This window comes from Salvelinus fontinalis, chromosome 25, assembly GCF_029448725.1.
Source record: "Salvelinus fontinalis isolate EN_2023a chromosome 25, ASM2944872v1, whole genome shotgun sequence".
Lineage (NCBI taxonomy): Eukaryota > Metazoa > Chordata > Actinopteri > Salmoniformes > Salmonidae > Salvelinus > Salvelinus fontinalis.
In genome coordinates, this window is record NC_074689.1 from 33,458,859 (window position 1) to 33,485,798 (window position 26,940).

General features: G+C 42.5%; 3 protein-coding genes across 10 annotated transcripts; 2 read left to right on the forward strand and 1 right to left on the reverse strand.

The window, feature by feature from the left end:
* The first annotated feature begins 1,468 nt into the window (after positions 1-1,468).
* LOC129823187 (kelch-like protein 15) lies at positions 1,469-17,529 on the forward strand. 8 transcript variants are annotated; one of them, XR_008754579.1, is made up of 12 exons: positions 1,469-2,208; positions 3,143-3,281; positions 3,369-3,557; positions 3,692-3,916; positions 4,018-4,179; positions 4,283-4,492; positions 6,392-6,582; positions 6,731-7,500; positions 14,968-15,084; positions 15,380-15,684; positions 17,219-17,273; positions 17,445-17,529. XR_008754579.1 is itself a non-coding variant. In XM_055882017.1 (9 exons), exons 2-9 carry the CDS (start codon positions 2,658-2,660, stop codon positions 7,497-7,499), a joined length of 1,905 nt encoding a protein of 634 aa, XP_055737992.1. In that variant the 5' UTR covers positions 1,469-2,402; positions 2,575-2,657; the 3' UTR covers positions 7,500-14,225. The 8 variants fall into 8 exon arrangements, 7 of the variants coding, with proteins under 7 accessions (XP_055737992.1, XP_055737991.1, XP_055737989.1 ...); XM_055882017.1 differs by lacking the exons at positions 14,968-15,084; positions 15,380-15,684; positions 17,219-17,273; positions 17,445-17,529 and adding an exon at positions 2,575-2,677 and having other exon boundaries at positions 1,469-2,402; positions 6,731-14,225; XM_055882016.1 differs by lacking the exons at positions 14,968-15,084; positions 15,380-15,684; positions 17,219-17,273; positions 17,445-17,529 and adding an exon at positions 2,575-2,677 and having other exon boundaries at positions 6,731-14,225.
* LOC129823346 (MICOS complex subunit MIC26-like) lies at positions 14,706-24,595 on the forward strand. The gene is made up of 9 exons (XM_055882272.1): positions 14,706-14,711; positions 14,968-15,084; positions 15,380-15,502; positions 15,652-15,684; positions 17,219-17,273; positions 17,443-17,529; positions 18,091-18,182; positions 19,850-19,939; positions 20,042-24,595. The coding sequence occupies exons 1-9, from the start codon at positions 14,706-14,708 to the stop codon at positions 20,048-20,050; spliced, it is 612 nt and encodes a 203-aa protein (XP_055738247.1). The 3' UTR covers positions 20,051-24,595.
* Positions 22,776-26,032, reverse strand: LOC129823188 (diamine acetyltransferase 1-like). Its single transcript, XM_055882020.1, has 6 exons — positions 25,727-26,032; positions 25,199-25,250; positions 25,009-25,095; positions 23,890-23,991; positions 23,722-23,762; positions 22,776-23,378 (listed from the first exon to the last, which is right to left on the reverse strand). The coding sequence occupies exons 1-6, from the start codon at positions 25,790-25,792 to the stop codon at positions 23,202-23,204; spliced, it is 525 nt and encodes a 174-aa protein (XP_055737995.1). The 5' UTR covers positions 25,793-26,032; the 3' UTR covers positions 22,776-23,201.
* Positions 26,033-26,940: the final 908 nt, after the last annotated feature.

Here is a 26,940-nt window from a genome sequence, read left to right on the forward strand (position 1 = left end):
TATGTTTGGGCTTCTTGCTGTCAATTTGTAGTCTACAAATTATTTAGAATTATTTTCTGCACCTTGACCATCCGCTCAAGAAAAATCTGCCCATGGCCAGTGGCATAATGTACTTAAGTAAAAACACTTTAAAGTACTACTTAAGTATTTTTTGGGGGGTATCTGTACTTTACTTTACCATATATATTTTTGACAACTTTTACTTCACTACATTCCTAAAGAAAATTATGTACTTTTTACTCCATAAATTTTCCCTGACACCCAAAAGTACTCATTACATTTTGAATGCTTAGCAGGAAAGGAACATGGTCCAATTCACACAGTTATCAATTGAACATCCCTGCTCACCTCTACTGCCTCTGATCTGGCGGACTCACCAAACACAAATACTTTATATGTGAATAATGTCTGAGTGTTGGAGTGTGCCTCTGGCTATCCGTAAAAAAGAAAATATATGAAAATTGTGCTGTCTGGTTTGCTTAATATAAAATTATTTATACTTTTACTTTTGATACGTAAGCATATTTGAGCAATTACATTTACTTTTGATACTTAAGTATTTTTAAAATCAAATACTTTGACTTTTACTCAAGTAGTACTGGGTTTTACTGGGTTACTTTGACTTTTACTTGAGTCATTTTCTATTAAGGTATCTTTTCTTTTCCTCAAGTATGACAATTGGGTACTTTTTCCACCACTGCCTACAGCTGAATCTACAGTAGCTAATGATCTCTGGTCCATGGTGACACATTGTCTGTTTGTGAGGTAGGATTTGAACTAGCCAATGGCCAGGCCAGTGAGACCAATGAGCTGCTCCAGTCTTTCCAGTGGGATGTTGTGGTTCACAATGTGAAAGTCTGCACTGAGGTCCAGGATGATCAGGATGCCTATATACCCTGAATCAGCATAACGATAACCTTATGCATAACCAGGCCAAAACAGTAAGCTACAGCGCTGCTCAGTAGTGTAAAGAGTTTTAAATGTTGTGCTCCACCTGAAAAATGATTTGGGGTATAGACTCATTAACACTGCCCCAATGTAGAACTAACATGGATACGATGCAGAGATTCAGACAAGGCTTTAATGTTAATACCGGTAAGGAGGATGAGGGCGGGACATCAAAAGCGTGTGAGCAGGGTTGCTGAAACAGCCCGCTCTGGCTGTTCCACCAAAAATCATTCCATCATTCTCTTTAACTGCTGAGAAAAAAAAGAGAGTGAGGGAGAGATAGAGAGGATAGTTGATTACAAGGTCAATATATTTATTTTATTTTTTATTTCACCTTTATTTAACCAGGTAGGCTAGTTGAGAACAAGTTCTCATTAATAATATGAAGAGAGAGGCCTCAATTATTCTGCACCACTGCAGCTCTATAATCGCAGATTGACCCTAGTACACCTGCATGATGATTTTGATTGACAGGTTCACTTGCACTGCACAACGACGCCACTAAAGTTCCGTTCAAACAGGCTATACCTAGGAAATGACGTCAGTGCGGGGAATATGGCGTCTGCAATGGATATGGAATCTACAGACAAACAGTATATTGATATTAAGTTAAAATAAAGACTAATTAAAGCCGCGGTTGAATTGTAAATGGACGATAAGGAATCTTCGGCCATGTTTTTTTATTGTCCTTTTTCTTGATCTCGGATATAAACCCGCAACACATGTCAGAAGAAGCCAGGTCTGCCTGGTCAAAGAGGGGTTGTGGGTACTCGCAGCGCCGAGGTGAGAGACACTAGCCTGCTAAGCTAGCTAGCGATAAATAATTCCACGGGATGTCGTGAGCTACAAGTCAATTCAAGCTTGCAATAAATTGTGTATTGTCGTTAGCAAGTTGGCTAGCTACATTGGCTATCATTTTGACTGTCCTGTCATGTCCTTGAGCGAAAAATAAGCAATCTGTGATTTTCCCGACTGCGCGAGCTCACTGGTTAGCTACGTTGTAACGTCAGTTTGCTAGCCAACACGATTACGTCAAAGATTAGCCTACACGGTTAATCTAATGTTTATGAGTCAGTTAACGTTAAATGCACTAGCTATATTATCAATTATGATTTCATTCATAGGGGGGAAATTAATTTCTAGCTTTGTAGAATGTTTTTCTCTGTCTCTAGATCAGGGCAAACATAAACAGAGGAAATGTGAGCGTCCCCTCAGCCTGCTGTCAGCTAAGCTCGAGACTGGCCTCGAGGCCCCTAAAAGGTACAATCTCCATGATGACCATAACAACCATCCATTCCTACTTCTACCTGTAGCCTACATCCTCCATCCATCCCTCCTTTCTTCCTGAATACGGCCACCAGCCATTGATCTGACAAAGCAGGAGAGAATGGAAGGAATGGTGCAATTTTGAGTATTGGAATGGGGATCCAAGGCAGCCTGTTCTTGGAGCCTCAGTATGTGTTCTCCTCAATCAGGGAAAGTTCTGTAAACACATCTGGTTTAACTTACTCAGTAGCTTTAGGTCTAGCCTACGGTTTGGTTTGAATAACCTTTTTTTCTTGATACATTCTTTTTTTTTCAACATACAGTTTCGATGTACAATAAAATGTTGGGTTTGTCGTCCAGGTGATTCAGAGAAGGGCGTTGTTAGTTTCTCCCAGGACACAAGGGCCACTGTCCTCTGATTGGCTCGGAATAACCCCTCTGACATGCCCGTGGCCAATCAGAGGTGAGTGTGCATTGTGTGTGTGTGTGGGTGTGAGAGAATGAATGCATGCATTTGTATCTGATTGTCTGTGGGTGGGTTTGTTGCTAGTGTGTGAGTGCATAATTGTCAGCTGGTGTGTTTGGGTGTACGCACGCAGCACGCGTTTCTGTGTGGGTGTGTATTTCGGTGTCTGTCTGTATGAGCGCTGAGGTTTGAATGTTCTTGACGTCATTCTAGAGCCTTCCACTGAGACAGGCTTTTAACACATGTGTTAGAAAAAAACACAGCCATGTGTTAGAAAGAGAAATACAGCATTGTGTTTTAACTGTAGTGTGATGCATCCCTTGAGTGACAGTTTTTCTACTCTTTTATTGGTCTGTGGTTGAACAGTAAAGCATCACTACCGTCATATTACTAGTGTGTTATTAATCCCCTCTCCTTACTTCAGGTGTGTGTGAGCTATTAACCTCCTCTCTCCTCCTCCAGGTGTGTGATGTCGGGGGGGGAGGTGGAGATGTACCTGTCCCAGGTGCATGATGGGAGCGTGTCCTCAGGGTTTCGGGCGCTCTACGAGGAGAGACTCCTATTGGATGTCACGCTGCTCATAGAGGAACACCACTTCCAGGTTAGCATCACTCACTCACTCACTCACTCACTCACTCACTCACTCACTCACTCACTCACACTAACGTAATGTTATCCCCTCCTCCAGGCTCACAAGGCCCTGCTAGCGACCCAGAGTGACTACTTCCGGGTCATGTTCACAGCAGACATGCGAGAGAGAGACCAGGACAAGATCCACATGAAGGGGTTAACAGCTGCCGGCTTCGGCCACGTACTGAGGTTCATGTACTACGGTTCACTGGAGCTCAGCATGGTCACTGTGCAGGAGATACTACAGGTAACACACACACACACACACACACACATACACAACTGTCTCTTTAACCCTTTAAGCTGTGATGTATGTGCAATTCTCTTGTTCCTTCTTGCTGATGATCTGTCTCTCTCTCTTTGTTTCCCCTCACCCTCTAGGCAGCCATGTACGTCCAGCTGACAGAGGTGGTAGAGTTCTGCTGTTCCTTCCTGCTGTCTAAGATCTGTCTGGAGAACTGTGCTGAAGTGCTGAGGCTGCTGGAGGACTTCAGCGTGGGGGTGGAGGGTGTGCAGGAGCAGCTCGACAAATTCCTGCTGGAGAACTTTGTTCCTCTGATGAGCAGACCTGACTTCCTGTCCTACCTCAGCCTTGAGAGACTGCAGGTGGGCTGGAATAACTCTCACACATTAGTTGTGTGTGTACCTAAAAAGTGATGCTCTTTATAACAGGTGATATATTCTTGTTGTGTGTGTGTGTGTGTCAGGCGTACCTGGACAGTGATGCCCTGAGTCGCTTCCCAGAGATAGAGCTTTATGAGTCTGTCCAGGCCTGGCTACGACACGACCGCCGCCGCTGGAGACACACAGACACTGTCGTCCAGTCTCTACGCTTCTGCCTCATGACTGCCGTTAATGTCTTCGAAAAGGTAAGACACACACAAGATGACTCACATGGTTCCCATGTGTGCAACCTGATCTCTATGACATCACCTCTTACTAATTATTCTTTGTCTCCCTCTCCTCCCTCAGGTGAAGACATCAGAGTTCTATCGTTACTCTCGACGGCTGCGTCAGGAGGTAGACCAGGCTCTCGGCTACTTCCACGACGTCAACGAGCAGCCGCTGGTCGAGACGCGGTCCAATCGCATCCGCTCAGTCCGACCACAGACCGCTGTGTTCAGGGGCATGATCGGACACAGCATGGTCAACAGCAAGATCCTACTGCTGCACAGACCCAAGGTAAGATCCTACTGCTGCACAGACCCAAGGTAAGATCCTACTGCTGCACAGACCCAAGGTAAGATCCTACTGCTGCACAGACCCAAGGTAAGATCCTACTGCTGCACAGACCCAAGGTAAGATCCTACTGCTGCACAGACCCAAGGTAAGATCCTACTGCTGCACAGACCCAAGGTAAGATCCTACTGCTGCACAGACCCAAGGTAAGATCCTACTGCTGCACAGACCCAAGGTAAGATCCTACTGCTGCACAGACCCAAGGTAAGATCCTACTGCTGCACAGACCCAAGGTAAGATCCTACTGCTGCACAGACCCAAGGTAAGATCCTACTGCTGCACAGACCCAAGGTAAGATCCTACTGCTGCACAGACCCAAGGTAAGATCCTACTGCTGCACAGACCCAAGGTAAGATCCTACTGCTGCACAGACCCAAGGTAAGATCCTACTGCTGCACAGACCCAAGGTAAGATCCTACTGCTGCACAGACCCAAGGTAAGATCCTACTGCTGCACAGACCCAAGGTAAGATCCTACTGCTGCACAGACCCAAGGTAAGATCCTACTGCTGCACAGACCCAAGGTAAGATCCTACTGCTGCACAGACCTAAGGAAGAGGAATTAGGCCTACAGCAGGTGTGAACAACGCTCCTCCTGGAGTGTGGAGGCTTTTGTTGCAGCCATTCTCTAATACAGGGGTTCCCAACTTTTTTTCCCCCAGGGTCCCCTTTTTCCCATTTGAAAATCTTGTTTATTGAGGTAGCCTATATTAAATACACCACCAGCTTGATAAAAGGCCACTCTAAAATGTGCAGTTTTTCTACACAACACAATGCTCTCAAGTTGTGGGAGCGTGCAATTGGCATGCTGACTGCACGAATGTTACCCTAGTGCTGTTGCCAGAGATTTAATGTTAATTTCTCTACCATAAGCCGTCTCCAACGTTGTTTTAGATAATTTGGCAGTATGTCCTACCGGCCTCACAACAGCAGACCACGTGTAACCACGCCAGCCCAGGACCTCCACATCTGGCGGCTTCACCAGCGGGATCGTCTGAGACCAGCCACCTGGAGAGCTGATGAAACTGAGCAGTATTTCTGTCTGTAAAAAAAAGCCTTTTGTGGGGGAAACTAATTCTGATTGGCTGGGCCTGGCTGCCCAGTGGGTATGCCTGTTCCCAAGTGGGTGGGCCTATGCCCTCCCAGGCTCACTCTGGCTGCGCCCCTGCCCAGTCATGTGAAATCCATAGATTAGGGCCCATTGAATTAATTTAAATTGACTGATTTCTTCATTTGAACTGTAAAACCGTTGCATAATGCGTTTATTTTTTTGTTCAGTATAGTTTAACAAGACTCTTGACATCTTTTAGGTAGGCTGATACTATTAATAATAATGGATAAGGAATATGTTATTGCGCTATCAAATGTTTTATTCTGATAATTTATATGAACTCTCAATTTAATTCTACATATTCTCTTTTGATATACATTGTATAAAATTACTTCCCAAGCAATTTTTGTTGTTATTGTAATTTGAAATGTAATAAAAAATAAAATAATAAAAAAACTTTCCAAGCAAAGTCAAATTTCTTTGAATCCTCGAATTTAGAAGGTCGTAGCTCAGCTTAGGAACGTCAGAGCCTAACCAAATATATGTGCATCAGAGTCACGTCTTCCTCTGGCATTTACCGCTTGTTTCTAGCCTAAAGCATTGCAAATTTATGCATTGTTTTAGATCAATATACTTCAGAGGGGTTGGGTTAAATGCGGAAGACACATTTCCGTTGAATGCATTCATTTGCACAACTGGAAGTTCCCGCACCCCCCCCCCCCAATGAAATGTTGCTGCTCCTAGGTTGGGAACTCCTGTAAAATGTGTAATGTCTGTATGATCTGTCTGTAGGTGTGGTGGGAGTTGGAAGGTCCCCAGGTCCCTCTCCGTCCAGATTGCTTGGCCATCGTCAACAACTTTGCCTTCCTGTTGGGTGGGGAGGAGCTAGGACCTGACGGGGAGTTCCACGCCTCCTCTAAAGTCTACCGTTACGACCCCCGCCAGAACTCCTGGCTACGCATGGCCGACATGTCTGTACCCAGGTCTGTACTTGTCTGTAGTTGTCAGTACATAGGTCTGTAGTTGTCTGTACCCAGGTGGGACATGGTTTCATGTTTGTACAAGGTCTACTAGGGTGTTACATTTTTTTGAACAAAAATGTATTTATAAACATTTTGTCCTTACTTCCAGGTCAGAGTTTGCAGTGGGGGTCATTGGTAAGTTCATCTACGCTGTTGCTGGCCGGACGCGGGACGAGACGTTCTACTCCACGGAGCGCTATGACATCACGGCGGACCGCTGGGAGTTTGTGGACCCGTACCCGGTCAACAAGTACGGTCACGAGGGCACAGTCCTAAACGGTAAACTCTACATCACAGGAGGAATCACATCCTCATCCACCTCCAAACAGGTGTGTGTGTTCGACCCTGGGCGAGACGCAGGGGGAGGGGTGTGTTTAGCGGGCCCTGGGGGAGCGGGAACGACGGACACACACAGGACGCGCTCAGCTCGCACCCCCATCCTCCCCAGCACACACACCAGCTGCTGGGAGAACAAGTCGAAGATGAACTACGCTCGCTGCTTCCATAAGATGATCTCCCATAACGGGAAGCTGTACGTGTTCGGGGGGGTGTGTGTGATCCTCCGGGCGTCATTCGAGTCGCAGGGCTGCCCATCCACAGAGGTCTACGACCCTGAGACAGATGAGTGGACCATCCTGGCGTCGATGCCCATCGGGCGCAGTGGGCACGGTGTGGCGGTGCTGGACAGACAGATCATGGTGCTGGGGGGCCTCTGCTATAATGGACACTACTCTGACTCCATCCTCACCTTCGACCCCGACGACAACAAGTGGAAGGAAGACGAGTATCCCAGGATGCCTTGCAAACTGGACGGGCTGCAGGTGTGCACTCTACACTTCCCTGAGTACGTCCTGGAGCACGTCCGGCGCTGCAGCTGAGGTCTGGTTCAGTTCAGACATGCTCTTTTTTAAGGTTTGGGAATGTCCCCCTTTTTAAGACAGACTCCTCCCACAGGCTCCAGACGGCAGATGTGGGTCGGGCGGTGGAGGATAGGTGTTTACAGGTGTGACACTAACGCTCTAATTACACAGAAGCTTTTCAACTAGAGACACAGAATGGACTAAGCAGTCTCAAAAACCCGATCCTAGGCAACACCATGACTATGGTCTGGTTTTAATGATGGACGCTTTTGGCATAGTGGAACTACGTCACTACCTACGCCGATAAGGGAAAATAAATATTTTGGGGATTCGCCCAGCAAATCGCGAGGCAGACATGCCAGAACATCGAGATTCAAATCCAAAGTTTGCAGGCAAAACCTTTGCAGTGGTTTTACTTATTTAAGTGTAAATCCATTTGAAATCAATCACTTCTTGACAGCATCCCTTTTGATTTGAACGAAACCTTCCATATACATTTGACATATTTTAAAAGCGTTCAGAAAGTGACTGTGGACATGAATTTCAAAACATTCAAGAGATAAATGTACTCAAAGTTAACCCATTTTGCATATGTACAGTTGAAGTCTGAAGTTTACATACACCTTAGCCAAATACATTTAAACTCATTTTTTTTGGTACAATTCCTGAGATTTAATCCAAGTAAAAATTCCCTGTTTTAGGTCAGTTAGGATCACCACTTTATTTTAAGAATGTGAAATGTCAGAATAATAGTAGAGAGAATGATTTATTTCAGCTTTTATGTCTTTCATCACATTCCCAATGGGTCAGAAGTTTACATACACTCAATTAGTATTTGGTAGCACTGCCTTTAAATTGTTTAACTTGGGTCAAATGTTTTGGGTAGCCTTCCACAAGCTTCCCACGATAAGTTGGGTGAATTTTGGCCCATTCCTCCTGACAGAGATGGTGTAACTGAGTCAGGTTTGTAGGCCTCCTTGTTCGCACATGCTTTTGCAGTTCTGCCCACAAATTGTCTATAGGATTGAGGTCAGGGCTTTGTGATGGCCATTCCAATACCTTGACTGTTGTCTTTAAGCCATTTTGCCACAACTTTGGAAGTATGCTTGGGGTCATTGTCCATTTGGAAGACCCATTTGCGACCAAGCTTTAACTTCCTGACTGATGTCTTGAGATGTTGATTCAATATATCCACATCATTTCCCTCCCTCATGATGCCATCTATTTTGTGAAGTGCACCAGTCCCTTCTGCAGCAAAGCACCCCCACAACATGATGCTGCCACCCTCGTGCTTCACTGTTGAGATGGTGGTCTTCGGCTTGCAAGCCTCCCCCTTTTTCGTCCAAACATAATGATGGTAATTATGGCCAAACAGTTCTATTTTTGTTTCATCGGAGCAGAGGATATTTCTCCCAAAAGTACGATCTTTGTCCCCATGTGCAGTTGCAAACCGTAGCCTGGCTTTTTTATGGTGGTTTTGGAGCAGTGGCTTCTTCCTTGCTGAGCGGCCTTGTTATGTGGATATAGGACTCGTTTTACTGTGGATATAGATACTTTTAAGAGGTCTACAATTTATTTTCTGAGGTCTTGGCTGATTTCTTTTGATTTCCCATGATGTCAAGTAAAGAGGCACTGAGTTTGAAGGTAGGCCTTGAAATACATCCACAGGTACACCTCCAATTGACTCAGGCTAATTGACAGCATTTATCAGAAGGTTCTAAAGCCATGAGATCATTTTCGGGAATTTTCCAAGCTGCGTAAAGGCACAGTTAACTTAGGGGTTAACATCTGACCCACTGGAATTGCGATACAGTTAATTATAAGTGAAATAATCTGTCTGTAAACAATTGTTGGAAAAATTACTTGTTTCATGAACAAAGTAGATGTCCTAACTGACTTGGCAAAACTGTAGTTTGTTAAGAATTTTGTGGAGTGGTTGAAAAACGAGTTTTAATGACTCCAACCTAATTGTATGTAAACTTCCGACTTCAACTGTACCTCACCATACCATGAGACATCCATATCTTCTTCATCACTGGAAAAGATAACTTTTGAGATGTATATAATTTAAAGGCATACAAACAGGGTTGTCAAGCTATTTTATAATTTCTGGGGGGGAATAACTTTTCTAACTTAACATAAATGATCTAAAAACACGTAAACTCATAGTTATATGTTTTAGCTTCGACCCTATTTTACATCCTCTAAAGCGTTTGTATTGTGACCGCTATCTGTTGAGAACATGCTCTCGAATACAGATTGAGTGTCATGTTTGGGCTGATAAAAGTACTAAAATTAGGATAAAATTGAAATATCAACTTGAATGGTACCACAAAGATGTCCACACATGTTGATTTGAATGGGAATATCTGTAAGTTATACTGTCTATTCTCCATAGAAAACCTGTTTTAAATCATAGAAATAAGGATAATAAAATAGATTTGACCATTTTAAGTTGACATTCGATGGTGGGTAGACGGGCAAGTAATTTAGAAGTAAAAATGTTTTTTCAATTTCAATGGTGTACCAGCTAAATTGCAGTGGTCTGTAGGGATAGGTCCATTCTATGATTGAAATGACACCCACCCTGTATTTAAGAGCATGTTGTTTATCAACCGATAGTGGGCACAACACAAAAACCTCATGTGAAATAGGGCCTAAGCTACAACATATGCGAATATAAAAACAATAGTAATTTATGTTTATTTTTTTTAAAGAAACAATTGATTTTTTGATATTTTTTAAATAATAAAATAGTTTGACATCACTGTAGGTAAGCTTTTAAATGATATCAAACTCAACTGTTTCTCTTTTCCAGTGAAGAAGACATGGATGTCTCATGGTATGCTGGAGTATGCACAATGGGTCAATTTCCAGCACCTTTTAAAGTCAAATCTCATTTTATTGGTCACATACACATTATTTAGCAGATGTTATTGGTCACATACACATTATTTAGCAGATGTTATTGTGGGTGTAGCGAAATGCTTAATCTGCTGAATGTTCTGCCATTCAGGTCCAAAAGGTCACTTCCTGACCACTTCTTCTTCCATGGGCAAACATGTATGGAACGTTTTGTATAAATCGAAAGGGATGCTGTCAAAAAGTGGTTCAATTCAAATGTTTTTATCGTTAAGATAGTGCATGCAAACTAGCCACTTGCGAAAGGCACTCCTTAAAAATTGCTTCCATAATTTCCATTTTGCTAGCTACTATTTCGTTTTTTTTTTAAACAGATAAAGTAGTGATGTTGACAGTGACATAGTTCCTCTTTGCCAAAATAGTCCTTAATTGAAACTAGACCCTAGTCAATGTTGTACGAGACTAAACATGCCATAGTAATATGTCCTACTCACGGGCAGAAAAGGTAGACTCGCTTGTGATCAGTGGTGGTGGGTAACTCAAGCTGATCATTTTCAAAATTAGCTTTCTCAGAAGAAATTGAAAAATATTGAATGTTTTTCATGATTTACCTGGTTTATTTTGGACTGAGGTCAGTTTCATATTGTTGTAATTATTATGATTCAGTTTCAGCCTACAGTCTTCTGAACCCTCTGTCTGTCTCCACCATGTGATGTCATGCAGTTTCTTTGTAACCCCCTCTCTGAGTCTGGGGATCTGGAGCGTGTGTGTGTGGATAAATGAATGAGCAGAATGAGGAAAGAAAATATGCACACATCATACTAGTGGGCATGTGAGAAAGTTCATTTTTAGTGACGAAGAGGATGATCATGGTGATGATTTAGTGCTGTCATGACTACATTGCAATAACACAGTTGATGTGCTGACTGAGAGAACCATGTCAGAGGTCAGGAACAGGGCCGGGCAAAGTGGTCCTGCAGGCAAAGCGGTCACTTAGGACAAGGTTACCCAAACTTGGTCCCCCCCCCCCCCCCCCCGTTTGCATGTTTGGGTTTTTGCCATAGCACTACACAGATGATTTAAATAATCAAAGCTTGATGATGAGTTGGTTATTTGAATCAGCTGTGTAGTGCTAGGGCAAAAAACTAAACGTGCACTCAGGGAGGACCTCAGGATTGAGTTTTAGAAACTATATATCTTTTTTAGGAACTCAGTCTGGGTCTCAATTTACTGTTAAGAGAATAATAGAATGGTCAAGGTGCAAACAAGTTTCCTCTTGTTTTATCACACTTTATCCCTAGCTAGGTTTCCATCCAATTGGCGACAGATTTTCATATAATCAATCATCCACATAAAAACAATATACTGCATTTTCCCACCAGAGATGTGTTTCCATCAAATTGACTCGTTGCAGTTAAAAGGCTGTGCGTGATGACGTAGTACACATAAAAATACCTTTTGCGGTTAGATTCCCATGTACCGAATAAAAGTAAATAAATAGAAGTTCAATGTGTTTCCATCACATTTCAACTCTACTGATGGTTTTCTCACAAAACATGTTGCTCTATATAGCGAGTGTGCCCACTCTGGTATTGACACGTGTGCTCTAGCCAACAGCTCGCCAATACAGTGCGGGTATAGCCTACATCAGGGATGGGTAACTCTAGTCCTCAGGGGCCGGAGTGTTGTCACACTTTCCCCATCCCTAGCCAACACAGCTGATGAAACTAATTCCATTCTAAACTGATGATCATGATTAGTTAGTTATTGGTGTCAGATGTGTTAGCTGGGGCAAAGGTTTGACACCAATCAGGCCCCAGAGGACTGGAGTTTCCCATCCCTGGCCTACGTGATGAGATTATTATGGATCAAATTGTGGATTATTTATAATTGTCAAACGGCAGCCAAGCATCGATGATCATGTCACCAGAATAAGACCCTTGATTATTTATTGGAAAGGAGCATCAAGCTCAAATCTGGTTAATTTTAGTCACTCAATTAGCCATGTCAGCTAATATTGTTTTGATTGTAAGTCTATCCAGTCATCTAAACCTGTAGTAATCATGGCCAAATACCGACCGGGCATGTAGGGCACGTGCCCAGGGGCCTTGACCTCCAGGGGGGCACCTCTGCCCAGAGTGTCGGCAGTTAAGTTTTTGTTGTTCACAGAACAGTTTAACCTCCGATTTGCCTAGTTTAAATACTCCAGGCCACAAGGTGGCACTAGCTTGTTTGGCTTGTGCCGGTTGTACTTAATGTAAGCTGACTAGCAAGCTGTGCTAATGTTGTTGTTACTAGCAAGAATTTGTAGTAAGCCCTACAAGTCTCGCTTAGGGCCCAACCAAATCTCGTTTTGGGCCCCCAAAGGCTAGAGCCGACCCTGGTTAGGGATGACAGAATTGTTAAGGTCCTGGTCTCTCTGGCAGTACTGTATGTAAGATTACACTTGATTTATTGACGTTAACTCTGTCTGCTTTGAGTGTTACTGTGGCTGACTGCTGAAGTTTTTTTTTGCAAGGTAGGGTGTTGGCCACAAATGTACTAGAAACAACTTTTGATAAAATAAAAAAAGTTGATAAAGAAAACGAGTTCACATTAAAGATGGACTTGAAATGAACATGGCGTTCCTTACTCAATACTCCCAGTAATGCAACGCCATAAACTATTTTTGCCTTCTAATCAAGAGTTTATCTTGAGCGTCAGTTATCTGGCTAACTTATTAATCCTACTTTGTGAAACCCTACCCTGACCGTAGTCCTGTCTGTCTCTGTCTGACTGACTGAGCCAGGTGCAGCGAATGAACCTGCTCATCTCTATCTCATTCTTCTTTTCATGAGCAACAATGAAAAGGGCTAAAACACATTATTCTGCAGTTCTGTCTGTCAGCCATTTTTTATGTGTGTTTATCTAACCCCCATCCACCACCAGGTAACTTGGTGTGATTGTGGTTTAGAATATGATGTTGATATGATTTGCATTGCAATAGGTCATGGTCTTTATGATGCTTTTAGAGTGAGTGAGGGAGAGAGAGAGAGAGAGTTTGTGCCACTTGTTCTGTGCTATTCTTCTCTCCTTCCTCTCCTTCTATGCAACATCCTCCTGCCTACACTCATGGTTTTATTCAGTAAACCCCCCAGTGCAGTATTTATGCAGTAGCATACAAACATATCTTTCCCCGCACAGTCAGATAGTCTCAGAGTGGTTTGCGGTACTGTATAAATAGCAGGTAGACCCCCCTCACAGGTAGATGTCTCCATTTGACCGAGTAATATATGTGTGTGTGCTGTGGGCAGTCATGTGTAAAATGAGACTGTTAACATCACTAAGGCAGGTTAGATTTAATATGGTCTTCTGTCGTCATCTCCCATCTCTGTTTGTTTTGTATCAATGTATATTTTCCCATGTGAAAATTACTATCAATATCATGAACTCTAAGGCCCAGTTGGTTTCCCAGACGTAAGGCTGCTTCTGCACTAAAAAGCAATGTGCAATAGAGAATCTCCATTGAAATATAGGTTTTTGGGTCCAGGAATAGTATGAGTCTGGCCAAAGGGCCCATATCATGCCAAACTCCTGTCTTCAAACTGCTGTCTCCCTCTGCTGGTCAACATGTATGTACTACTCCTGCTATTTTTATTTTGGACATGGCCTGCCTGTCTATCTGTATGTCTGTTTGTCATAGCTCAGCATTTATAATCCTCATCAGCCCTCCGTCTCAGTAGGATAAAATAATAGAATATTGAGGATAAAAATACCCTGTATGATGACTATTTGACAAATAAAATAAAAAATAGATAAACAATGTATTTACTATAATCTGAGTAGACACTGCTATTTGGAACACTTTGTAATTTCTATCCAGAAATAAATGTTCATACTGTTCAGGTTTTCAGCTTTCCTTTTGTGGTTAATTTAGTGCAGGGTTTCACAAACTCGGTCCTTGGGACTCCAAGGGCTGCACGTTTTGGTTTTTGCCCTAGCACTACACAGCTGATTCAACTAATCATCATGTTTTCGTACTTTTATTCAGCTGTGTAGTGTTAGGGCAAAAAACAAAACGTTTACGCCTTAGGGTCCCGAGGACCGAGTTTGAGAAACGGTGATTTAGTGTGTTTGGGAAAGGGGTGTGTGTGTGTCGTGTATTCACCTGTGATGCTGACTATAGTGTGCCAGCAGATGTCGCTGTTAAGAAGCACATCGTTCTAAAATTGCCGAATCTAATGTTTTTTTCCGTTCGAGTCGCCGTACACTAGGCAGGAACTTTGGGAAACTGGTAATGGCTCAACATTTCTCTTGTAAGATGCATTCGGGTTATTATAGACTATTACACTCGTAGCTAATGACAGACTACATAAAAGCGTGATGGTGGTGGGGCTGAGCATTGGCTGAAACGTTAGCAAAACGTATTCTCTTTTAGTCATAACTATGGCTATGACATGACTGGACGAAACAGTATATTTTTTAGCAGTCCTGGACTAATAGCTTTATTCTTTATTTTGAGCAGAACATTCCCCATATGTTAACGTTAGTGTAACTTACTCTCAAATACCTGCCATGAATGTCCTGATTCCTGCCATCATTTACCATAAAGTAACTGTCCTCATCACGATGTGTCTGCTGCCAGGTGTCGCTGTCTGCTGCTGTGTCAGGTGTCCTGGGTTTGCTGACGGGGAATGCAACTGTCCTGGCCGCTAGAGAGGTCAAGGAGAAACTGGCAGCTCCGAGTCTCAGTATTGAAGAGGTAGCTAGCTTTCCTGTCCCTCTAATGTCCTGTCCAGGAACACTTATGTGGCAGTTATGTGAAGCAGGGGCGTGAGCCTGGGTGGACACAGGCCCACCAACTGGGGAGCCAGGCCTGCCCAAATTTCTGTTGGTCCCCCACCAATGAATTTCTGGCTACGACCCAGATATGAATGGACAGATCTTATCTGCTAATAATGTTTTGGTGTTTGTGTTGGCTCCCACACAGGCCTTTGCAGATTACATTTATTTGACAGGACAACGTAGTCTGCTGGATTAAAGTGTGTGTGTTTCAGCTCCCGTCCCTCTACACTACTCCAGAGCCGCAGCTCAAGTATGTGGAGTCAGAGGCGGGGCCAGTGGAACAGGGTGTGGCCGAGCTGAGGAAATGGGCCGAGCCTTTCACCGACCAGTGTCGGGTATACCTCTTCCTCAGCGATGTATGTATCGAACCTATCATCTGGAACAAGTTGGGTGTATCTAGGAAATCGCAAGTGGCATCTCCCTCATTATCTTGTTAAATGCTGAGATTTAAGAATGTTTGTGGTAATTGTTTGTTTTCCTGCAGGAAACGGGTCTGGTTGCCCTGGAGAAAGCAGAGGTAGGTGACAGACACTGTCTACTAAGACTAGACATACAAACACACACTAGTGGTGCACGGATCAGCTGTTTGTTCACCTGCACCCGTCCGCAATTGCTAATAAGCCATCCTCAACCTCCCGGCTATATGTGATAAAGTGAAAATCTAAGGCCCACACCCGACCCTAACCCGCTAATATAGAAAATGCGTTGTAGGCTACAGTCAGTGATGGCCGAACAATTTGTTTTACAGGGGGTGCAGGATTTCTTTTGACTGGTTTTAAATATGTTTCGGCTCATTTCCAACATTTTGGTCGGCTAGTTCTTAGTAACTTGTCTATAATTAGATACGTGAAGCTTCTCTTTTGTCATTATATGTTGCCCTAGAAGACAAAATAAACCCTTGCTCACTAGAATAATGTCCTAAATTGATAGAATGAATGCTTCAATATAGTTGACATCTGGAAAGTTTTCATTGTCATCTTTGCTGCTTTCGTTTAGGGACCGGGGAGAAAATGCAATAGCTAACAAACAAAAAAACTGAAAGATTTTCTGTGCAACCAGTTTGACCGGTTGTAAGGAAATAGAAAGATGTAAAAAAAAAAAAAAAAAAAACTCTAATGTTTCTGATAAGATTTCAGTTCGGCTTGGATGCATATTTTATGTGTTATGAAATAAGCTATCAGCGTTTATGATTCTGATAAAGATACAGAAGCTAGCCAATCTAACTGCACGTTTGCAATTCTCTCAAAATTCTGAAAGAAATAAATCATATTTCAAAATGTGTCCTACATTTGGTGTATAATTTTACTGATAGAAATGCTTAATTTTGCAGGAGTTAATATTAAGGCTATGTGAGAGGTTATAGACCTACAGTCAGTGTCCAGATTTCAGTTTCCATTTAACCCATCTGAACAGTAAAAGGCCTATTTGAAGTCCCCGTCTTGTGACTCAAATTTGTATAGCGCCTCACAATCATCACACAACATAGCTGGCACTGCTATCATCCTTTTTTACCACTTTTCCAAATCTTTCACAAACATGACTTCTCGCCCTCCCTTCTCCATTTCACAGCTTTTCTCTTATTGAACTCAGACGTTGTCCTTTTTGCCTCCGTGAATTGAATTGCTTTTTCTGCCCATTCACAAAAGCATTTGGTGATTGGCGTGTAGGATATTTGTCACGCATACAGTTAGGCCCTAAAGCTTAGGCTTACGCACTAATGCCAGATAGCCTAAAATAATTAAAGAAAAACATCAATGTAGCCTATAGCTAGAAATTGCACAATAATTAGACATTTATGGATTTTTAAATGTATTCTCTCTTTATTCAACCCACATGCCACCCACCCGCCCTTCATCCACACAATATTTAATGACCTTAAGCCTACCCTCCCCGCATATATAACTGCGGGGATGGCGGTTTATGAGTCAACCCGCGCATAACTAACACACTGAGCTTTCTGTCCATTTTTAATTTTGTGAATGGAATTGGATATACTGAAGCATAGATTAAGGTTCTATCTCCTCTTTGTGATGTCATATCCTGTGGAACAGGAAGTCTACAGGACTGTAGAGCCCACTGTGAGCACCTCCATCAGGACAGTGAGAGGTGAGGAGACATACATCATCCAGATTCTTTCATTTACATGCCATATTATGAATGCATACTTGATTGTGTTCTTTCTCACACACACACACACACACACACACACACACACACACACACACACACACACACACACACACACACACACACACACACACACACACACACACACAGTTCCTCAAAGATCCTCCTCCTGACCTCTATCCCAGTGTCGGGGTGGTTGGCTTCTCTGGGTTCCTAGGACTGTACCTGGCCAAAGGTAATGTGCACAGACATTTACAGTGCCTTCAGAAAGTATTCACACTCCTTGACTTTTTCCACATTTTGTTGATACAAAGTGGGATTCAACTAGATTTAATTGTCTTTTTTTGTCAACGATCTACACAATACTGTAATGCCAAGTGGAAGAAAAATTCCAACATTTGTAAAAAATAAAATATTAAACATATAATATCTTGATTAGATAAGTATTCAAGCCCCTGAGTCAATACATTTTCGAATCACCTTTGACCAACATTTTCAGGTCTTGCCATAGATTTTCAAGCAGATTTAAGTCAAAACTGTAACTCGGCCAATCAGGAACATGGGGTATCAAAAAGAAAGGAGGACCAAGGCACTCTTCATATAATTAATTAAAATACCTTTATTTGAATGGCATGTTCAATAGAAACAAAGTTGTAAAAATCCTACACGTTTCGGGGTATTGTGTGTAGGCCAGTGACCAAAAAATCTAAAATCAATTTTAAATTCAGGCTTTAACATAACAGAATGTGGAAAAGGTCAAGGGGTGTGAATACCGTACCAGTCTCTGTCTCTCTAGGTTCCAGGGTGAAGAGGCTGGTGTTTCCTGTAGGGTTGATGGCTCTCAGTGCTTCCATGTTCTACACCCAACAGGCTGCCTCCTTAGCCAAGGTGTGTGTAGGGGGGGCAATGTTAGTGTGTGTCTTCCACCCCTTTCCCTCTCTCTCCCCAACGGGAAGGGCTGTGGTTTCCTGTAGGAAGTTCTGGCTGTGAGGTAAGCGTGTGTGTGTGGGGAAGGTATGTGGTTAATAGTCTGCCCTTTCATTTTAAAGCGGTGTCCCATGCTGTCTGGGATATTTTGGGTCTGTTTTATGTGGTTATCTGAGAGACACACCCAGAGAGGATACAGGTGTGTATGTATGTGTGTGCACCAACACAGCCAGATCAGTCAGATAGGAGGGATGATAGAGGGGGTGATTTATAGAAGCAGGATAGGAAAGTGATGAGTAGACAGCAGATGAGAGGGAGGATGGAAAGCTGTGACTGGTGACTGGGGTAATGGGTGTAGTTTTGTGACTTATGGTCAGTTTAAATGAAATACAATGAAGTTTTATTTGTCACGTGCGCCGAATACATCAGGTGTAGACCTTACAGTTAAATGCTTACTTACAAGCCATTAACCAACAATGCAGTTTTAAGAAAATCCCTAAAAAAGTAAGAGATAATTAAAGAGCAGCAGTAAATAACAATAGCGTGGCTACATACAGGGGGTACCGGTACAATGTGTCAATGTGCGGGGGGCACCGGTGTCGAGGTAATTATATACATGTAGGTAGAGTTATTAAAGTGGCTATTCATAGGTAATAACAGAGTAGCAGCAGCGTGGGGGGTGGGGGGGGGGAATGCAAATAGTCTGGTTAGCCGTTTGATTAGATGATCAGGAGTCTTATGGCTTGGAGGTAGAAGCTGTTTAGAAGCCTCTTGGACCTAGATTGGTGTTCCGGTACTGCTTGCCGTGCGATAGCAGAGAGAACAGTCTATGACTAGGGTGGCTGGAGTTTGACAATTTTGTACGTACATATTTCTCGTTGGGGTATGTACGTACAGTCACTGTGGGGACGACGTCCTTAATGCACTTATTGATGAAGCCAGCGACTGATGTGGTGTATTCCTCAATGCCATTGGAAGAATCTCGGAACATGTTCCATTCTGTGCTAGAAAAACAGTCCTGTAGTTTAGCATCTGCTTCATCTGACCACTTTTTTTTATAGTGGTCACTCGTGCTTCTTTTGCTTGTAAGCAGGAATCAGGATAAAATGATGGTCAGATTTGCCAAATGGAGGACAAGGTAGAGCTTTGTATGCTTCTCTGTGCGTAGAGTAAAGGTGGTCAAGAATTTGTTTTCCCTCTGGTTGCACATGTATCATGCTGATTGATAGAAATTTGGTAAAATGGATTTAAGTTTCCCTGCATTAAAGTCCCCGGCCACTAGGAGCGCCGCTCTGGATGAGTGTTTTCCTGTTTGTTTATGGAGGAATTACAGCTCATTTAATGTGGTTTTAGTGCCAGCCTTGGTCTGTGGTGGTATGTAGACAGCTACAAAGACACTTAATTAGTGATTTAGTGTGTATTGGGTGTTTAATGATCCATTTTGGGACAGTAGAGGTGTTTATGGGCATTAGATCTGTCAGATGGTTTGTCTGATTGGTTGAGGTCAGACCTCATAGTAGGAACCCATCTGCCCCATGTACACACACACGCTTGTTGGCCTTTTTCTATTGCACATTTCCATTGCGCCTGAATCACAATTTGTGTGTGTGGTGGATCTCTTATCTCAGGTGAGCTGGTATTCTATGTATAGCTGGAGTCAGCAGGGTCGGGATGCTGGGAAGACGCTCTGGAAGGACCTGCCGTTTGGCAAGGGCAAGGTTAGTCATCATCATGACAAGGAATCGAGGAAAGATGTTTGAGATTCAGGTGAAATGTGTTAGTAATAATGATGTGCATTACTGCTTCCTGTTTCCCCTCAGGCAGGTTAAGAAGACCGAGGACAAGAGCATTCCTAGCTGAGACAGAGAAAGCCTGGCAAGAGACACAACCTGGCTGAGGGGGGGGGGGGGTCAAGTGCAGGTGCTGGTTTAATTGTTTGTTTTAGTATTCTAGTATTCTTTCTAACAAAGATATCTGCATATATTTCAGGATGTTGTGTATCCCTGGAAATAATATGATTCATGTAAACAGTTTGAAAACATAGTTGTCAAAAAAAGTGGTCTCTTGACCTGGGAATGAGGCAAAATTGATGCGCGGAACAGGGTAAATTAAGCCGCCTACCAATTTCTGTACTGGATGAAATATTACCACTACCTTTTTAAAACCATGTATATCTTTATTTCCCAAACACAATTCAACACAATCACAATCGCTTTCGTCTTTTAAGCAACACTTTGTACTTTTTTTTTTAACACTTCGAAGCCAGTTCCACTGCATTTTTTTCATTGTTCCCCTCTAATCAGGGACTTATTTAGATCTGGGACCCCAGGTGGGTGCAATTAATTATCAGGTAGAACAGGAAACCAGCAGGCTCCGGACCTTGTAGGGTAAGAGTTGAATACCCCTGCTCTAACACAATACATTAATTTGACTTTTTTTGGACCTCACTTGCGGTCCACTTTTTCCATGTGGTTTCTTCTTTCACAGACTCCATGAAATGATGACCTCTTCCTAAATATTTGGTCAAATTATTAATTTTATGTATGGGGGGGCTCAACTTATCCCACTCTCCCTTATTTGAATTTTGGAACTAGATGTTCATATACTTTGAGGATGTTACAGCATGTCATCACACCCACCAGTGCCGAGAGCCTGCTGTAACTGTTATTACCATCATCTATGCCTAAATTGGTTTTGGGTGGTTTGAACAACCAATTGATAACCAGGTTCTTGTTGTAAAAGACAATTTGTTTTCAATGACATGACCTGGATTACAAGAGGTGAAATTAACTATGTAGGTCTGTACCTGTGGATAGATTACACATTCGACACCCCTATATACACAGGCACACACAACACCCCCCATACACCTCTATCTCTCCTGTAACATGATACATCCCATTTCCTCCTGCTCTGTTACCATCCCAACTAACCATGCCAACAGACACCCTTGACTCCTGTCAGCTGTTCTCTGACCTCAATTGAATGTTTATGTCTAGCCAAATCTTAATGCTCATAATATTTTGTTTTGCTATTTATGTATTTATTTCCAGACATCCCCCCCCATCAATGATCCACTGCAGAACATTACATAAATTATTTCAAACGTTGAAGATTTTTGAGCAGTGTGTTTATTTTTTGTTCACCTCCCTACGAACAGAAAAATGTTCATAATAAATTAATCTCATGAGTTATTGCTAAACTTAAGTGCATGTTTTATGCCTCCTCATAGAGAGGGTAGTCTGTTCATACTCCAAATGGGATATTCTGGTTAGGTCTGAAGGCTTTTTTATGTGTGGAATTAGTTGTTCAAACAGGGACTGTTCCCGCCCCGTAAAACTTACATGAGGAAGCAGTTCATCTGCAACTCCAGCCTGGCCCCACATCTTGATGTGCTTTAGCCAACTCCTCTACCAACCCTTACTGATGGGACCAGGCTAACACTGTAGAAACTGAATCTGCTGTAACCCTGACCAAATGATTTCTGAATTAGACTCCAGTTTCCATACGCAGTGAGGGTGAGCGAGTTAGGGTAGGGAGTATCTGTTGGTGTGACTTGACGCCGTGGGAGGTGTGACCCACTAGGGTCTTGTTTGTGTAACCAAGTGATCAACACACGTTTGTGTACAAGAATAGAACATTGTTATAGTTTAGAAAGGGTTGGATAAAGACCCCATGGGGTGTTTTAATCCCCCTGTTGTCTTTAAAGAGATTAACCGCGTTTAAAGCTCTGGACATAAACAGGTCAGCGAGGCTCATGGGAGTCTATGAAAATATTATGGCCCGTCTTAAAATGAAGAATGCTGTCTCTTTTCAGCACCCCCCTATCCTTCTACCTCGTTCTCTCAGATGTAAATATTGTGGTCTATGCTGTACGTGGATCAACGTTAACTAAGTCAATTAAACACTGTCCTGCCCTATTTCCTACCAGCTTTGAGTTCATATGGTTTTAGGTGGAGTACAACTGTTTACTGAAGACTATCACTCCTTTAGTTGGTTGTTACTGAACGTGAAACTGCTCGGTCCTTAAACACACATTTGGCAAAAGCCAAATAGAAAAAGGAGAGCTGTGAAACTTCATAATTAGAGCGTTAGGCCTTTTCTGAGTTTAGTTTGAGTGTTGGGGAAAACCCTGAGAAAGGGCCACTGTGTTTACAGTAAAGAGGATCTGTCTCTGTCTGTGAAAAGGGTTGGGATGCAGTGTTTGTATATTCTAAACTGGGCCACTACACTGTTAGGTTGTGAAAGTGTTTGTTGATCAGGCAATGCTGTAGTGAATATTCAGTCAGTGAAAAACAAACCATCACATTGATATGCATTTCTACGCCCCCGGTTTCTGCAAGATCTGACTAGAACGTTTGTGTGCCTGCGCGTGTTCCACTCCCCTGCTCTCCATAGACTTAACAGACCACACATTCCCCTTTCACAGAGGAAGAGATAAAGTATGACAGAGGGAGCGAGAAAGAGGAAAAGGCTGATGACATCACCATTCTGTGATTTCATTGTAAAGCCCCCGGCTTCCTAGATCTAGAGAAGTCAGTCACCACACAAATATGCTCTGAACCTTTTAATTGCAAAAACATAAACACATTAAAACTACAAATCACTATATTTTACCATTAGTTACCCAGATTGGTCTAAGGAAACAGAGCACGCTACACCCTTTCAGGTTCTAGATAGGATTCCTACACAAAAGGCTTTAAGGTTTGTTGATTAGTAGAATAAACTAAAAACTACATCACCTACTAAATTGATGGCTTTAGATAAATACTCGATCTATTAAAATAAAATTATTCATGAACCCTAAATTAAGTGATTTAGTAATGTTTAATGCCCCTTTTTCTTAATAATAATAATAATCTATTGTCAGTAGTCACACACCCCACTGCTGAAGTGAGAGACAGGCAAATAATTAACTGAATTGAAATCGACCCCAAGTCTCACTCCAATCCCCATCTTTCTCTGTGTCTCTGGGCCAGCTCACTCTTCAGGGCCGGATGACATCTTGAGGAGAGAGCTCTTGTCGATCTTGAAGAGTCTCCATCCCTCCTCCAGAGAGAGGTCGGCGGCGCCGCGACGCTTGTAGAACTCTATCGACGCCTGGTTGCCCTCGGCGACGATGAAGTGCATGCTGCTGCAGCGAGACTTGACCGCCGTCTGAGGGGAAGAGAGAGCAGGCGTGCGTCAGCGTACCAGACAGTGATTGTGAGCTTTCCCCGCCCCCCTCACACAAAGCCATCTGAATCTAAAAATCAGCTTTTCCTGCCAACACCATTTATTTTTTCCAATACATATTCATTTATTTTTTCAACAGTAATAAACAAACAGAACAGGAGTGGAATCAGCTATTTGTACATAGAATCATAACTCACTGAAATGGGCTCTATAGAAAGTATGGCATTCTGTTTGAGTCATTGACCTATTTCTACAACAGGATTCTGACCAGAGCCATGTAAAAACTGTCTGACATCTACCATCTAATAACTCCTAAGTTACTCACATGACTGAGGAGCTTTAGGATCTCTGAGCCGATGCCAAACCCTGGTGGGAAAAGAAGAGAGAAGACAATGGGAAAGCAGTAAAAATGGACGGACGATGAGAGTTTATGGTTATTGGTAAGGTCAGTGAGGAAGAAAGAGACAGAAGGAGAGGAAGTGTTTGTGCTTACCCCTGTACTCTTTCATGACGAAGAAGTCTTCCAGGTAAAGCAGCTTGCCGATCCAGGGGTCATAGGTGAAGTAGTACATGGCAAAACCAATTACCACAGGACCTAGACAAAAATAAGTAACCACATAAATACAAGCCTGACGTAGTATAACAGAGCTTGTTCCCGAGTTACCCCAAAACACTGAATGAAGGTCAGTTCAGAATTCTGCCCTAAATGGTTATGAGCAGCAAGGATGTGGGATGGCGGATCACAGATCTGTGATTAAGGATAACTTCAACCTTCAGCTCTAAACCCAGTCTGGTTTTAGTGAGGCTAGAGGACTGTGTAAAGAGGAGACGTCAGTTGGGCAGTGGTGTAAAGTACTTAAGTAAAAATACCCCCAAGTAGTACTTTAAAGTATCTGTACTTTACTATTTATATTTTCCATTCAACTTTTACTTCACTACATTCCTAAAGAAAATACGGTACTTTTTACTCCATACATTTTCCCTGACACCTAAAAGTACTTGTTACATTTTGAATGCTTAGCAGGACGGGGAAAATTGTCAAATTTATGCATTTATCAAGAAAACATCCCTGGTCATCCCTACTGCCTCTGATCTGGCAGACTCACTAAACACACATGCTTCATTTGTAAATTGTCTGAGTGTTGGCGATAGCCCCTGGCTATCCGTAAATGTACAAAAATAAATAATTGTGCAGTCTGGTTTGCTTTTACTCAAGTACTATTTTACTGAGTGACTTTCACAATACAGTACTTTTACCACCACTGCAGTTGGGGTTGTGTTGGGAGAATTGAACGCATGCAGTTTACACGCACACACAGACCATAAGAGGAAGTAAGACAAAGTGTACCCATCAGCCTCTCGCTGAGACAGAAGTGTACAGCTACAATGTTTCAAACCTACATACTTCTCATACAGAAAGTTTAAGTAAAGTGTTGGGCTCCTCCCAGACACCAAAGCTCATGTAATTGTGTACACTGACAATATAACTGAAGAGATGTCTGTATACAGTACAAACTGGGCTAACAGGTTTGATCTATGTTTGGCATAGGGAAAGTAACTACATGCATTGAGAGGCAATGTTGGGGGTGATTGAAGATTCACAATCTCTTACCATTGTTGTTGTTGCGCTCCTCACTGGGGTCTTCCGCCACCAGACAGTGGTAAAATGGGTGGTCCCCAAATCCGTCCTCGAGCAGATCTGTTATTACAAACGTTATAAATGCAATCTAAGCTCTGTGTGCGGTCAATCACACGGTAAGTAGGACATAAATGGTTTGAGTTTCAGTTTCATTCAGACTCACCTTTCTCAGTCAGTATTACTTGATCTTCCATGTCTTCGTATTTAGCCAGTTCCTAAACAGAAGCGGAAACATGTCAGAATCAAAACCAAGAACAAGTCAAATGGGGAACGTGTATGACTGACTGAGATAGTTGACCGTCAACGGACAGAGAACAACGTTAACGTTATAAACACCTCATTAAACGGAGGAAAGAAGGCTCCTTGCCAACGTAAACAAATAAACTACAGAGCCAACTGTGATACCGACGGATATCCAGAGGAAATCGTCGGTATTTATGTCACCTTCAGACACAAGTTTGCGGTTTCTTTGAATGAAGTCAAACAAAACGATTTCGTCTAGGCTTAAGCGGGGCTACAAAATAACAACATCAAAGAAAGGGTCTCAAGTTCAGGGCCAGATGGGTGTCTAGTGTAGGCTAAACATACTTCAGTATACTTTCCAACAACTTTCGCAAAACTAAAATTAAGTAAATCTACGCAAAACAGTGCATTTATTTATTCTCCTCGTCAAATGTTGTTTACGGCCTACCTTTATGAGTCGCAGTATGTCAGGCACATCTTTGGGTTCCGCTTTCCGCAATTTAAAACGGTCCATTTTCTTCTTTTACTCTTTTTCCCTTTTCTCACTAAACCTCTGTATGTGAAGTGAAGCAGGAGAAGTTTCTTCATTCGCGTCCCAGGAGTTTAAACCTCCGCAGTCAGTCTGGGATCCTGACGCCTATGTCGGGAGAGTTTACATGCAGCAGTAACCTATCTGGGTCGGATCAGCTGGACTGGATCGTGCTTTGTCTCGCACCGCGGTTTTATACGGACCAAGGAGGGTTGGGGAGGTTAACCGGAACTCGGCAGTTTCTGGCCAATTGGAACGAAAGATCGACGACACGTCGCAAGTTTCTCTGTTGTTTTCTCCGGTCAAGAGATAACTTGCCTGACGAGTCACCCTGAATTTAATGGCCTTATTTCACAAGTGAAGTAGGGCCATTCTGCTGCTCGCTATAACGTAATTTTGCCATGCGATGTGGATGGGTAGCCAGGCAACGAGATAACAGGTTCAAATTATATATTTTTCACTGCATCTAGCCCAGTCTGTACTTTAGCACTTTTTTCTTTAAATGTCTTTAACTATTTATACATAGTGGAATTCTACATAATGTATTGAGTAGAAATATTTACAGAAATTGGTTACATAGATTTTGCACAGGCCAAGACTACACTGGAATGGCCGATAATAACAGGCTCAGTAGCCTATGTAATTACTAGATTGTAGCCAGTGCAGCACGACCAGTTACTTTTATATTGACCCTGGATTGCTGATGCTGGTAGGAGCAGTCCTCCAAAGGAATGAATGGAATTCTACAGTATTTCAATTACATTTTTCAAGGACAAAATTACATATATTTAAATATGTTTGTTGTGGGTATAAAAATAATAAAGAGAGTCGCACACTATATAAAAACTCGTAGTAATTTATTGGGTAAATCACCAACGTTTCGGCATCACTGTGCCTTCTTCAGGGTTATTGTAGTAGGAACAGTAACATTACTCTCAAAAAAATACCTCAAGAATTTTTTTTATTTTTTGTTGTTGTTATTTTTATGTTTAGCTCACATAATTTAAAATCATGCATTAAAGTGTTTGTAATAGAATAAACGTGTCAAAAACGAACGTAGACATTAATAAATTGATTTCTGTAGCTTCCAAGATATTGGCTGTAAGGTGGCTTCAATACAGCGCCCCCTGTCA

Coding starts and splice junctions, on each gene's coding strand:
- LOC129823188 (XM_055882020.1), bottom strand. CDS start 25,792: ATGGACCGTTTTAAATTGCGGAAAGCGGAACCCAAAGATGTGCCTGAC. Junction 25,251..25,726: donor ACATACTGCGACTCATAAAG/GTAGGCCGTAAA, acceptor GCTTCTGTTTAG/GAACTGGCTAAATACGAAGA. Junction 25,096..25,198: donor AGTAATACTGACTGAGAAAG/GTGAGTCTGAAT, acceptor TTGTAATAACAG/ATCTGCTCGAGGACGGATTT.
- LOC129823346 (XM_055882272.1), top strand. Junction 15,685..17,218: donor TTGCCCTGGAGAAAGCAGAG/GTAGGTGACAGA, acceptor CCTGTGGAACAG/GAAGTCTACAGGACTGTAGA. Junction 17,274..17,442: donor CTCCATCAGGACAGTGAGAG/GTGAGGAGACAT, acceptor ACACACACACAC/AGTTCCTCAAAGATCCTCCT.
- LOC129823187 (XM_055882012.1), top strand. CDS start 2,009: ATGTTTATGAGTCAGTTAACGTTAAATGCACTAGCTATATTATCAATT. Junction 3,282..3,368: donor TAGAGGAACACCACTTCCAG/GTTAGCATCACT, acceptor CCCCTCCTCCAG/GCTCACAAGGCCCTGCTAGC. Junction 4,180..4,282: donor CCGTTAATGTCTTCGAAAAG/GTAAGACACACA, acceptor CTCCTCCCTCAG/GTGAAGACATCAGAGTTCTA.